General features: G+C 37.3%; 1 protein-coding gene across 2 annotated transcripts in view; it reads right to left on the reverse strand.

Moving 5' to 3' along the window:
- LOC107566917 (F-box/LRR-repeat protein 7-like) overlaps positions 1–11,293 on the reverse strand; it is a 36,808-nt gene extending 25,515 nt beyond the window's left edge. The window contains exons 1-2 of one of the 2 annotated variants that reach the window (XM_016252487.1): positions 10,973–11,293; positions 3,135–3,224 (exon numbers count right to left, since the gene is read on the reverse strand). In XM_016252487.1, the coding sequence (XP_016107973.1) occupies positions 3,135–3,224; positions 10,973–11,009 (127 nt within the window). In that variant the 5' untranslated portion in view covers positions 11,010–11,293. Of the gene's footprint in view, positions 1–3,134; positions 3,225–10,332; positions 10,379–10,972 lie in introns of those variants that run through there. The other variant, XM_016252488.1, reaches the window with a different exon arrangement.
- Between the last annotated feature and the right edge of the window lie 2,914 nt (positions 11,294–14,207).

Genomic DNA, 14,207 nt, shown 5'->3' on the forward strand with positions numbered 1-14,207 from the left:
TTCACATTATAAAAACTAAAATGGATTGTGAATGCCGTTTCATGTTGACTTTAAACAGCGGCTAGTTCCTTAGCAACTACCTTAGTTCCCTTTCTGGCTCCCTATCATTTATAAAGGCCAGTGCCGTGTGCTTAACATTTCAACTTTTTTTATGTGATCACATTATTTCTTTGTTAACTTTAGGGGACAAGAGTTTCCAAGTTTTTCACACAGCTTAAACATCTAATCATAGCTCTTAATACTGACATTAACCTCATTTTCATTTCCCTCATGTTTAAGCTACCCTCACTGAACCACATGAATTGGCAGCTTTACACGCACACTATGTCGCCCTCATTAATGCCGGGCGTTGCTTAGTAAAATGTTTGTTGATATTCATTATTCCACCTGTCTGAGCCAAGAAACTATGAAATACTACGAGTACAACCATAATCACGGGTCACACTCTATTAGCGCCTCTCTCACTTTTTTTCACACACACCAGACGCCCCATTTGGGGACAATATGGAGTTGGACCCGACTTCCCTGGCATGAAGCCCGAGTAGGGTGGGTACAACAGCGAAACAAGAACAGTGCCAACCTGGAAAACAGCTTTCCAGGGAGCTGTGGTGCTGCCCAACCACATTCTGACTTTAAAACTAAATGTCAGATTTAAGCACGCATCTCAACGCAGTATGAAAATAAGAACAGATTCATGTACATTAGTCTAAATGTCTAGATGATGTATTGCAAACACACACTCTATAACAAACCTCCTGTACTCAAGAGGGCGATAGAGTTACCTTCAAATGTGTGCGCTATTAAAACAGTCCTACATGATATTATTAAGGTAGCTACTTAACTTTCGCTTATTGAACCTTAACTAGCTATTAACATGTCAATAGTTTTATTAACTTTTACTAGTTATAAACATGTTGACAGTTTAACTAACGATAACTAGTTAAACATAGACCGTTTAACTAACTTTAACTAGCTACAAACATGAAGGCAGAATAACTAACTTTGTCATTTTGTTGACAGTTGAACTTTACTCTTAATAAATTGACATTTGCATTATTTTAACTAGCTTAACAACAGTTTAACTAATTTCACTAGCTATAAACATGTCGAAAGTTGAACTAATTTAATAGTTGAATTAACTTATAAATATAAACTATAAGCAAGAAACCCGTTAAACTAGCTTTTACTTGCTTTATAGTCTTGTTGAACTAACTTTAATTAGCTATAAACATGTTGAACGTTTAACTGACTTAACTAGTTATAAAAATGTAGACAGTTTGTTTAACTTTAACTAGGTATAAACATGTAAACAGTTTAATTTAAATAGCTATAAAAAACTGTTTCTCATTTAACTAGCAACAAACATGTTAACAGTTTAACTACCTTAACTAGTAAAAAATGTTAACAGTTTACTTAACTTTAGCTATTAACTAGACCGTTGAACTAACTTTAACTACATGTATCTATAAACTCGCTGACAGCTGAACTAACTTTAACTAGCTATAAACATGTCAAAAGTTTAACTTAACTAGTTATAAAAATGTTGAGTTTATTTAACTTTAGCTACAGACAAAAAGACAGTTTAACTATCTTTAACCAGCTATAAACTTGTTGACAGCTGAACTAACTTTAGCTATAAACAGGTAAAAAGTTCAATTAATGTAATTAGCTAAAAAATATCAACAGTTTAACCAATTTCACTAGCTATAAATATACTGACAGTTTAACTACATTAACTAGTTACAAAACATTGACAGCTTAATTAACTTTAACTAGCTTTAAACAAAAGGGCAGTTAAACTAACTTTAACTATATAAACGTCAAAGGTTTAACTTAACTAGTTATGAAAATGTTGACAGTTTAACTTTAGCTAAACAAGAACACAGTTTAACTATCTTTAACAAGCTATAAACATGTAAACAGTTCAATTAACTTAATTAGCTATAAAAAATATCAACAGTTTAACTAATTTCACTAGCTATAAATATGTTGACAGTTACCTTAACTAGTTAAAAAATGTTGACAGCTCAATTGACTTAAACTAGCTTTAAACAAAAAGACAGTTGGACTACTATAAACTTGTTGACAATTGAACTAACTTTAACTAGCTATAAACATGTTGAGAGTAACTTGCACAGCAATTTTCTTTGTAGTTGATATGCAAATGAAAACAGACTGTAGATGAAGATGGTTTATGCACTACATTATCAGTCAGTCTCTGACACGTTTTGTAATGCAACGACATGTGAAATCAAGCTTGAGCAGTAAGAAGTGTCTGTGTTCACATACTTGTATAGAGTGTGTTGTGGTGTAAAGCATGATATAGTCCAGAGACAAAAACAAACACGTTGCATAAACGTTTCGTCAACATGCGTATGTGGTTGGCGACGAGGTGATGGTTGAGCTCAGTTCTCAGCACCCAGCAGACGGAGATCCCACGCCAAATACACAGTAAAAATATTTACAAGCTTTTTGCAGACAAGATTTACGCTAATGAAACTAAAAAGGCTATGGAACCAATAAATGAACGAGTTTGTTTAAACATGCACTGATAAATATAACAACACGGGTCAAATAGTTAGCCGTAATGGAAAGAAACACAAAAGGAACGTCGTAATCGTTAGTCTTACCATGTTACAAAACAACAGTGAAGTAATCTAATATGTGGAATATATCTGCGGGGGAGGTCCTGTAGTACATGAGAATCTATGATGCATAAGCCAAGCGAAACTCACACATGGATTAACAGATTTACTGTCTTTTTTATTAGCTGTTTTTACAGTACAGCACAGGGATGCAAAGGCTGCAATCCACACCACTGTAATGTAAAAACATCTTGATGATGTTTTCCTAATTTCAAGAGAGCCTCTAAGAAAAACAGCCACACACGCTCCTGCGGTCCTGCAGCTAATATCCAGATATTAACCTGCCCTGGGGATTTTTCCTCTCCGCTCGCTCACAAGTTAGCTCTGATGAGAATGTCAAGTTTGTTTTCAATTTCCAGGTTATCCTACGAGCACATGAGTTCGCTCCAAAATGTGAAGCGTTTCATAAAGAGAGAGAAAGGGCAGAAAGGAAGGGCGAATGGGAGTTAAGCAGGCATTTTGGCTCATAATGAAGACCAGATGGTTTACCTTCACTGGTAGCCACATTCTTGGGAGCTTTGGTGGGCGTATGATCAGTGCTGGAGCTCACATCGGAGGAGATACTGGAGCTACCCTTGCCTGGGACAGAAGGGAAGAAGGAAATAACATTTTGTGAAAACAGCTTGTTTTCGAGATCCTACTTGACTGCATGCATTCGAGATCTGTACGGTCAGCTGGTGTGCAGTTTCACAGAAGGGTGGGGTGCAACGGTTCCCACTGTAAATCAATATTATAACAGATGCAATAAAAGTACGATCGGACATTTTGGCCCCATCACTCAGTCACTTGCTGAACCATTACCGAAAGCAAGGAACCTCCTCTTGTTCCTAATCCAAAGCGAGGTCTGAGGTTTTCATGATTAAAGATTTGGAGAGGAACTCATTACTCAGGGCTCACCCTTCGGTTTGCGTCTTCCTGCCAAGACAATATCCGTGACTGGAACAATAGATGGAAGAAATTACTTTAGTATCTCCAACACTGACAGAGTCTGCAGTTTTGCTAAGATCCTCCAAGACAGATTTATCTATCATACATTAGGACATATTTGGCCACTGTGCAAGAGAAAGAGCGGAGACCATTCATGACGGCTTGAGGTTTTTTAAGAGGGCGAATAAGTTCGATACTTGCACATTAGCTCTCATTTGTGGATCTGAAGGTTGGACTGGTGTTGTAATGAAAGTGTGGTCATTCACAGCCTGGAACGGAGATCTAGACATAAATCAACAACACTCCCACCACCCTTAAGATTATGGTTCCCCATTCGCAGGAACAAGCCAGTGTTAAGTGTCTGACTTGCATGGATTTCCATGTTGGCTGGTACAAGTAAGTGCTTGTTTGGTGCCGGCCTAGCTGGTAGACAAATCTCAAGCCCCTGTTGTGTTCAAACTGATCGAAATATTGATGCATGCAAAGTTTTGACACATGGATGTTACAACTTTTGTGTTGGGGTCAAACCGACATCCTCCAAGACAGATTTATCTATCATACATTAGGACATATTTGGCCACTGTGCAAGAGAAAGAGCGGAGACCATTCATGACGGCTTGAGGTTTTTTAAGAGGGCGAATAAGTTCGATACTTGCACATTAGCTCTCATTTGTGGATCTGAAGGTTGGACTGGTTTTGTAATAAAAGTGTGGTCATTCACAGCCTGGAACGGAGATCTAGACATAAATCAACAACACTACCACCACCCTTAAGATTATGGTTCCCCATTCGCAGGAACAAGCCAGTGTTAAGTGTCTGACTTGCATGGATTTCCATGTTGGCTGGTACAAGTAAGTGCTTGTTTGGTGCCGGCCTAGCTGGTAGACAAATCTCAAGCCCCTGTTGTGTTCAAACTGATCGAAATATTGATGCATGCAAAGTTTTGACACATGGATGTTACAACTTTTGTGTTGGGGTCAAACCGACTGTCCCATAGGTTTACACCAATTTGCCACTTTGAAAAACTCCAAAGAGTCAGTTAAATAACAGAAAACCTTGTCAGACACATGAGAACTTAGGACTCAAATTTTACTTGAAACTGAGACTTGTCTTCTGAATCATCCAAGGTGTAAGTGTGTGCATGTTTGTTAATTTGCAGGGTTGTTTTATGGCACGTCATCCTCTGTCAGGTCATAAACGTGAACCACAAGCAGCTCCATGTGAGCAGAGCACAGCTACATCCCACAAACACGTTCCCCCTGTAAACAAGTTCCTCTTAACACACATCCATACTGGAATAAACACACTCTCTAACGCTCTTTTCACACATATAAAGAGGTCACGGAGTTGCTGTATTGCTGGTCGTTGCAAATCGCTATATGTGTGAACGCCCCTTTACATGCTGCCAACATACGTCCACCCTGGAAAGCTGTTGTGTGAAGGTCTTTCAAACAAGCTGTCAGATTACCACTGATGCATTGAATGACTCGATGAACTCTTATCACCTCGGTCACGACGGAAAAACAGCCGAATAACGTGAGCCGCACTGAACGCAGCGTGACGGCATGTTGCAGTGACATCAGTGAGCCAGAACATCTGCTTCATGTGACTCATCCGTCAAGTGGACCCCATGTGCTTTGCACGCTTTGAATTACGACCAGATACGGATGCTGTTATTATGATGTTGCTAGGCAAAGCTTTCACAAAGCTTAAAGTCTTCAGTTTAATCAAAACGGATGATGAAACTATTACTTTGCTGCTAAAAGATACACCGCAGTGTTCTTACTCAGAATCAAGAGCTAAAACCACAGATATTTGCTGAAAGATCTGCTTTTGTACTGTTTTACAGGCGATTTTCTCAACTCAGTACCGAAAAATGATGTATGGCATACAAATGGGGCCTAAAATGTATAAAGTATGATATGATATATGATACGATACACTGACAGATTTGAATTTCAGCACAAAGATAAACATAGAGATTGGTTATTCTCAAAATGTTGATTTTAAGACTTAAGTTGAATTAAACCGTTTTTTGTCCTGTAAAAGCTGTATATATATTTGTTTTTATTTGATAAAAAAAAAAAAACTTTGCCTCCTCATTTCAGAACACCACCACACACCACTTACATCTATCTATCTATGTATGTATCTATCTATCTATCTATCTATCTATCTATCTATCTATCTATCTATCTATCTATAAATCCTGTACACTATCTCAGCTTGCAAACAGTATTAAACGTTTCGGTTCCATTGCCTTTATCAGGCATTTACAATTATTTTATGACTATTTTATTTTATAAATTAAAGCTGTAAAGGTAGTGACAGTAACACTAGTTCTCATATAAAATTTTCAGTATCATCTCAAAACACACAGAGCAAATTAAAATCAGTACATTATAACAATTATTTTTCAAAAAAATCTTTAATTTGAACATTAAACAGTGTAACACTGATATAAATTAACCTTTATCATTTAAAAAACATACACTTATTAGACCTTGCACTAATGCACAACCCTGTAGAACAAACAAACAATAAATAAATAAATGCAAAACAATGTAGGGCCAAACCATTTCATACTTTTTATTAAAATATTTCATATATTGTTGATTAAGTTATGACGAGACATTTTTCATAACTAATGTCATGCATGATCATTATATCACAATATTTTGAGAATGACCCACCTAATTTGTGTGAACAAGTTGTGAACATTCATCATTTACCAAAATCGTATCTGTAGTCTTTAATGCGCAGATGAGAATGCTACACGACAACTACCAATAGGCAAGAGAGAAGACATTAAAGTCTACAAGATCCGTCACCTGATAGATGCAGTGGGATTCAGCTGAAACAGCAACTAGCAACCAACAGTACAGCAGTTTAATTATTCTCAGTGTAAACGTCCTTTAAGACTGTCAGATCATTGATTTGAGATACTTCTTTGCTTTTGGACGGGTGCTGAACTTTAACTGAACTCTGACCTGTAAAAATGACGGCTGGAAAATCCAAAAGTCTCTACTTTCTCCTACTAAACCAGGAAGAAGAGCTCTGCTTCACTCTGAAAATAAATCTGAATCATTAAGCTGTCAGTCACTAGCCATACCAAGCACAGCCATCACGTAAAGGGAGAAAAAGGAGATTTCCTTCGAATTTTCACAAACGGTCCATCACTCATGGCCTGAGTGGCCAGTCCTGCTTTTGATCCAATGACCCTAATCCATAAGTCATATTAGAGCTCTTTTCCTCCATGATGGAAATTTCAAATACTCCTACGTATTCCAGATGGAGACTAAATGAGAAGGACTGTCCTAAGCACACATTCCCACATTTGCCTTGATTTATATCCATTCACAGACAATACTGGCTCTGCATTTATAAAAGACAATCTACCCAGCGGCCACAAAACATATTTGGACACTTAAGTGAATCTTAAAATTGCATGAGCGCAAAGCAAAATATCAAACCAAGTAGCATCTGCAAACAAACGATGGTAATAGTACAGGTGATTTTATCCAAATCATTTTTGGGTGCCACATAGTTCAGGGCCTTTAAAAGAATAATTCACCCAAAAATGAAGCTAACACGCAGCTTTTTTCTTCTCCAGATGTGAACCGATGGACTGGAGTTCTGTGGATTACTTGTGGATTATTGTGATGTTTTTATCAGCTGTTTGGACTCTCATTCTGACGGCACCCATTCACTGCAGAGCATCCATTGCTGAGCAAGTGATGGAATTATATATTTCTCCAAATCTGATGAAGAAACAAACTCAGCTATACCTCTGATCAGGATGAGGATGAGTACATTTTCAGCTAATTTTCATTTTTGGGTAACTAGGGGGTGAGAACTACTGAAGTGTGGTGCCCCGGATGCCAACAAAATTATTAAGGCGGGACAGCAGGACTTCATGGTCCACTGTATCAATTAAGGCCTCCGTGAGATCAAGTAGTACTAACATAACAGGGCACTTAGCATCAACGGACCGAGCAATATCGTTGTGCACCTTTAAAAGTGCAGACTCAGTGCTATGTCGCAATCTAAATCCAGACTGGAATTTCTCAAAGATAGAGTTATTTTCTAAAAAGGCCTGTAATTGTATAAAAAGCAACTTTTTCTAAAACTTTTGAAAGAAAGGGCAGGTGGGAAACTGGTCTAAAACGAAACTTCTCCAGGTGTGTTTCAGTGGTCAAAGATCAGTGGAGCCTCACTACTTCAGGCCTTTCTTAAGGATCTATGTCCTTATCCTAAATGACAGGGATACATATTCAGCTGTTGATTCTAGAGGGTGATGGCGAGGGAGTTTAATGAACATGTCGCATGACTCTCCCACTGAGCTGAAATCAGCATGAGCTGCAGTAGAAACAGAGTTATCAAAAGAGCCAAGGCTGAGCGGAGACATAATTGTTTTCTGGTCTGGAAAACAACTTCTCAAAAGCTTTCATATGTTTCCTGTCCTGTGCTTATGCAAAACACAAGGAGAATTTTGCCAGGCCTGAAGAGAAATTCAAAATCGGGATCAAACTTAAGAACAGATTGCAGAGTCCCAAATGCATAATGTATATCTGTGCATTTCATATGCAGTAAGAAGTGTTACAGAGCCAAAATGATTCATTTGGTATTGTTTAGATGATTAAGCGATATCATCTTCACATTTGTGCTGTTGCACTAAATACCTTATGATATTCTGTACAGTTGCAGGAAACAGAGTGTGATTATTGTGTTTAAACAGTTCAGTGAGCAAGAAGTTCATTTTGAGTAAAAATGTAGCCAGTTGTACTTACGTACATAAATATTATCTGTTTTCCAAAAATACTTTGCACCTGCTTAGATCACGGTGGTCCGAAAGAAAAAAAAACACTGTATTTGAACTCATATTTCTGTAATTTATGGAAGCCTGTTTCTGGCACTGGTGGAAATAATTTTTTTCTCACAATTATAACTTTTTTTCTCACAATTCAGACTTTTTTCACAGAATTGCGAGTTTATATCTTGCAAGTACGAGACAAGTTCTGAATCGGAAGATATAAACTCGCAATTCTGACTTTTTATCCTACAATTCTGATGTTTATTTCTCGCAATTATTACTTTTTTCCCCCGAATTGTTTGTGTCTTTATGTCTCACAATTCTGAGATAATATCTCACAATTTTGAGTTTACATTTTACAATTCTAACTTTTTTCTCATAATTGCAAAAAATAAATGCACAATTGCAAGTTTATAAATCAAAATTGTGAGATAAAATCTCACAGTTAAGAGGAAAAAGAGTCAGAATTGCAGGTATACAGTGATCTGTTTCGTCGGACCACTTATGATCAAATCACACAAGACAAATATTAATGGCAGATGTAAACAAAGCCAGAGAGAGCTGACTTTGAGCAGTTTCACACACCCACAAGTGTTGAGTTTCATAAAGTACACACATCTGCACGACACCATTACACAGGGGTGGAGGAGCTCGAGACTGTTTGTAAATATCAGCTGTTACTTCTGGGATCAGAACTGCACCAAAACGTCTATTCTGTGCTGCTAGTGGTACCTTATGAAGTTACACAAATGATTACTGTTACCAAACAAGTTTCTCAATTATTCCCTTTATTTCCCATGGTTAGGAAGTGTACAATACCTGGAAAAAGCTATCTGTTTGCATTTCCATTCATCCCAGTAGCAGTTGCTTATTTGAAACAAACCCCTGGATGCCATCTTTGCTTCATGGGGACTCATGCTGCGTTCAAGTCCTCCTGGGACGTTCGTACTTACGAGTTGGCAAGTCGTAATTACGACGTCAGGTGCGTTCAAGTCAGTTTAGTCGGCACAAGAGGGCGGTGCGCCTTCTTTTAATAAATTACAAGAAAATACAACAGGGTCTGCATTTTTTTACTTGGATTTCATTAACTAGCTGCGTAACAAGAACATGACTAATTTAAGTTTATAGGACAACTAAACTATCAATTTAAACAAAAATGTACCATCAACTACATCGAATCTGCCATGTTTCTCATTGACACGCTCCCAACGCGGAAACTCAGGGCTTAAAGAAAATTTTGAGTTTCCCACTCGTAAATTTTTTTACTTGGATTTCATTAACTAGCTGCGTAACAAGAACATGACTAATTTAAGTTTATAGGACAACTAAACTATCAATTTAAACAAAAATGTACCATCAACTACATCGAATCTGCCATTTTTCTCATTGACACGCTCCCAACTCGGAAACTCAGGGCTTAAAGAAAATGTTGAGTTTCCCACTCGTAATAACGACTTTGTGGCGGCGTTCATGTGCGTTCAACTCGTAAACACGATCTATCCGACATGACTTGAACGCACCATCAGAATATGTGTCATGTGACCGATCACCTGTCAAAAGCAGCAGATAGGGGGAAAAGTGCAAATCCAATGCTAACCCAGGGTTATTATAGTTAACTAAACCATAAAAAAGTTATTGCAAATAAAGTAAACATTAACCGAAATAAAATGTATATTAAAAAACAAACTTATTTTTATTTCAGCTAGTTGCCAAGGAAACATTTCTCATTTTCATTTAGCTTAACTTTATGTACTAAAATCTAAAAACATAAGTAAAAAAAATACACATAGAAACTACATAGACATTAAAAAACTAATAAAATAAGCAAAAACAGCAAAATTACTAAAGCTTTATATAAAATGCAAGACGAAAGATCTAAGATGGAAACAGAATACATTAAATAAAAAAGGGTTTAAAATATTTAATAAAACTATCCGTGCTACTAACCGTCTTAAAATCATTAGCAGAAAGATGTTAGCAAAGAGGCTTGTTGGAAGAACGAAGTTTTGGCTTCAAAAACCGTAAAAGTACTAAAAAGTTGCATTATTAAATTGACTTCAATCCAAGACAATTGGCCAAGCAGGGAATGCCGTGTCGTGCTGTATCTGTCGCGGTGGCATTGCACGTATTAAGTAGTGGGTGTGGTCTAGTTGCGGTAGGCGTGGTCTATAGTAGATATATCTTCTTGTGGGCGTGGTTTACTATTGATGGCCGCAGATTCATTTTCCAGGTAACCCCGCCCCCAAAAACACGCAACTGGAAGAAAGCAGTATCTCTAGTGCTCTCGGGATGACTTCGACAGGTAGTATTATTCTTTTTTTAAATACCACGTTTTATGGGTGTTACTAATAAAACGTGGTATTTTAACACTTTTGACCATTACCTTACAGATATTTAAAATCAACAAAGCTGCACCAAACAAACATTTCGACATCATCAGAATGTGCTTAATTTATTACAACTCATCCAGGGCAGCTCTGTATCATTACTTCAACAACTAAAAGTCCATGCCACTTACTAAAAACCAGCATTTGCAATGCTTTAATGTATTGAAAGTGAAGTGTTTTAGGTCTTGGAGATCACGTACCTTCACTTCCACACTGTTTGCCATTGTTCGCACCCATCCTGAAGAACACATAGTCTGTCCTCACAGTAACACATCTAAAGCAGTGAGCTCACACGGGGGAGTCCTCATGCACACCAAATACAGTCTTCTTTAAACGCAGCATTCAGAAAGCAGAACGAGCAGAATCCTGGCAAAAGCTGACAACGATCTCCTCGCTGAGAAAAAGGACCAAAGGACCATTGGAGAGAAGCTGCGACTCCTCCGACAGATGTGTGAAGAGAAACTGAGCATGAGCTCACTTCCACTGCGAGAGAGTGATGGAGGGGCTGGACCAGCTTTAAAGTGACCACCCAGAGCATCCAGCAACGACACACTGTCTCAACTAAAGTCGACAGTGTTTCGGGAATAAGCAAAATAATACAAAGAATATATGGTATGATATAATTATAGCCCATTGGATACTTAAGTAGCACTTTAAAGTTAAATGTAAGACTTTTTAAGAACTTTTTCAAGACCAAGTAAAGAACATTGAAGTAATACATATAATCGAACACAATATGTCAATGTGATCTCTAGGCATAAATGTTTTAGCAATGTTTTAAAGTTTAAGAATGCAACTTCCATTAAATCTGCCTTAGGTTTTCATTCCTTTATAGGCTATCTTCTTATGACACTGCAAAAAAAAAAAAATTTTTTTGTTCTTCGTCAGGATTTCTGTCTTGTTTTCCGTGCAGTGCAAATATCTAAAGATTCTTGAGAAGCAAAATGACAAAGATTTTAAGAGTTCTATCACACTCCGTTGAAAGGCATTTGTCACTCACTTCTGTTCACTTGTTCAGGAAACAAGACTTTGTATGTTCAATTTTTGTGTTTGTATTGGTAAACTAAAAAAATACACAGGAAGAGTTTTTGTTTTTTTTTGCAATGTATGCAACATTTAAAGCCATGACTTTATGAATTTAAGACTCTTTGCACAAATTTAAGACCTTTTTAGGCCTTAAATTGCGGAAGGGCGAATTTAGACTCTAGACAGAAAACCTGACGAATGCCATTGCATTATTATATGTGCTTCGCGGTCATCGAGGTTTAGTGCACTATGTGCATTGTTCCTAGTATAGTGCCATGTGAGAACTTGTGGGAAACCGACTTCATGTTCACTCAAATCTGATGAAAATACATTGCCAAAATGATTTAAAAGAGGAAAATGAGGTCTGTGATAATGTAGTCTAAGTTGAAAGAAAGGAATCCAATAGACAAAGACATGCAAATAAAATATTTGGATTAACAAACTGAATTGAGTAATTGCTGCATTTCAGAATTGTGTTATACTCGAGGGGCCATTAATAAAATAATATATTAATATCAGTTGCACAACATGTTTCCTTTCGAACCAAACTAGCCTGCATCCTCACCGTGTGTTCTATTGTTAGTTATGCTTCCTGTGCAGAAGAAAGCTGTTTGGGACTATTAGCGGAAGCCTTTTACTCTGAACAAAACAGGAATCATACACAAGGGTATTTTAGTCTAGGAATTACTTCCATGAAACTCCCATCAATTAGTGAATGCCTGTGACCTTTATGTTGTAGCGACAATACAGAGTTCCTTATTGTTTGCAAGTGCTGACATTGTGTTTTTGAGCTGGTGGCCCTGAATGGGTGGACACGTATTGTTTTAGACGTCAACATCTCTCTATCAAATTCCTATTATGATAAAGGTGAGCAGAGTCATGCCAAAGATCTTACCACTTCATTCTGGGACTAACGGACTAGGACATGTTCGGACCACACATTTTATAAAGATCGTTCGAAATACCAATGGCTGTTGTTAATTATGAATTTATTTATTATCCATCTATCAAACACAGATCTGAGCACAGTCTGTAAAACATGCAGAGTTGCACAAAAGTTATTTTTCTTGGAACGGAGTTTGAGAAAACTTTTAGCGTCTACTTGTAACTGGTCTGTTTGGCTCGCATGGTACCAATCAGCGGTCTGTTGGCTTGAGGTCAAATGCCAAGCCAGAGAAAACCTTCACAGCCAAACGCTCTGCAACCCAAGAACGCTATCTACTTCCCGTCTCTGATGCAGACGGGCACACACAGACACACATGTGCAGATGTGATAGCAAAACAACAGGAAGAAAACCTTGAGCCAGCTGCTCAAAATGTGGTTTTGAAAGTGGCTGTGAAACCTGAGCTTTGGAGAGCACTTTAAAGGTCAGATATTGAAGTTGCAAAATCTGAGGTTTTAGTCATATTAAATAGTTCTTCCTTTTGGAGGATGGGGTCCAAATCATTAAAGTCAACAAAAAACATCCAGTTTTGAAGAGGCATTTGACCAGAAGCAGAAGGCCAGGTTTATGCTCCAGACTCCTCAAAGTTAGCATTTGTAGTAATGTAGCAGTTATTATTGATGAAACCTTTACTAATAGCATATACCTTTGTTACAGTGGCACCAGGTTCTAAAAAAAAGGAACTGTGATGTCACAATGTCTCTGTCATCACATCACATGTTGGGGGTAATGCATTACAAAGAGTTACGTAATCAGATTACTTTTTCAAGTAACTAGTAAAGTAATGCATTGTAGAGGGAGTATTTACTCGTATCACTCGGACAAAAACAGTTTCAGTGTTCCTCAAAATGAATAAATACACACTCTAAAAAAAGCTGGGTTGTTTCAACCCAACTTTGGGTCAAATATGGACTAACCCAACTTTTGGGTTAAAATTTTAATGTAAAAACTGAACCCATTGGTTGGGTTAGTGTTCTAAAAAAAAGGTACTGTGATGTCACAATGTCTCTGTCATCACATCACATGTTGGGGGTAATGCATTACAAAGAGTTACATAATCAGATTACTTTTTCAAGTAACTAGTAAAGTAATGCATTGTAGAGGGAGTATTTACTCGTATCACTCGGACAAAAACAGTTTCAGTGTTCCTCAAAATGAATAAATACACACTCTAAAAAAAGTTGGGTTGAAACAACCCAGCATTTTATAGAGTGCAGTGAAATGCAAACTCAAACCTGTAATAATTAAATGTTAAATAACACAAATGAGAAAGATGAGAAAAAGTAACACAAGTTTCAGTTACTTTTTAAGGAAGTAACACAATATCGTAATGCATTACTTTTAAAAGTAACTTTCCTCTACACTGTTCCCTACTAAATAGTACACACACACACACACACACAAAAGTATGTCTGAATTCACAGTAGTCATTAAAAGTAGGCGAAAAATACCGGATGTCCTACAA

This window comes from Sinocyclocheilus grahami, unplaced genomic scaffold, assembly GCF_001515645.1.
Source record: "Sinocyclocheilus grahami isolate Dianchi unplaced genomic scaffold, SAMN03320097.WGS_v1.1 scaffold1112.1, whole genome shotgun sequence".
Taxonomy (NCBI): Eukaryota; Metazoa; Chordata; class Actinopteri; order Cypriniformes; family Cyprinidae; genus Sinocyclocheilus; species Sinocyclocheilus grahami.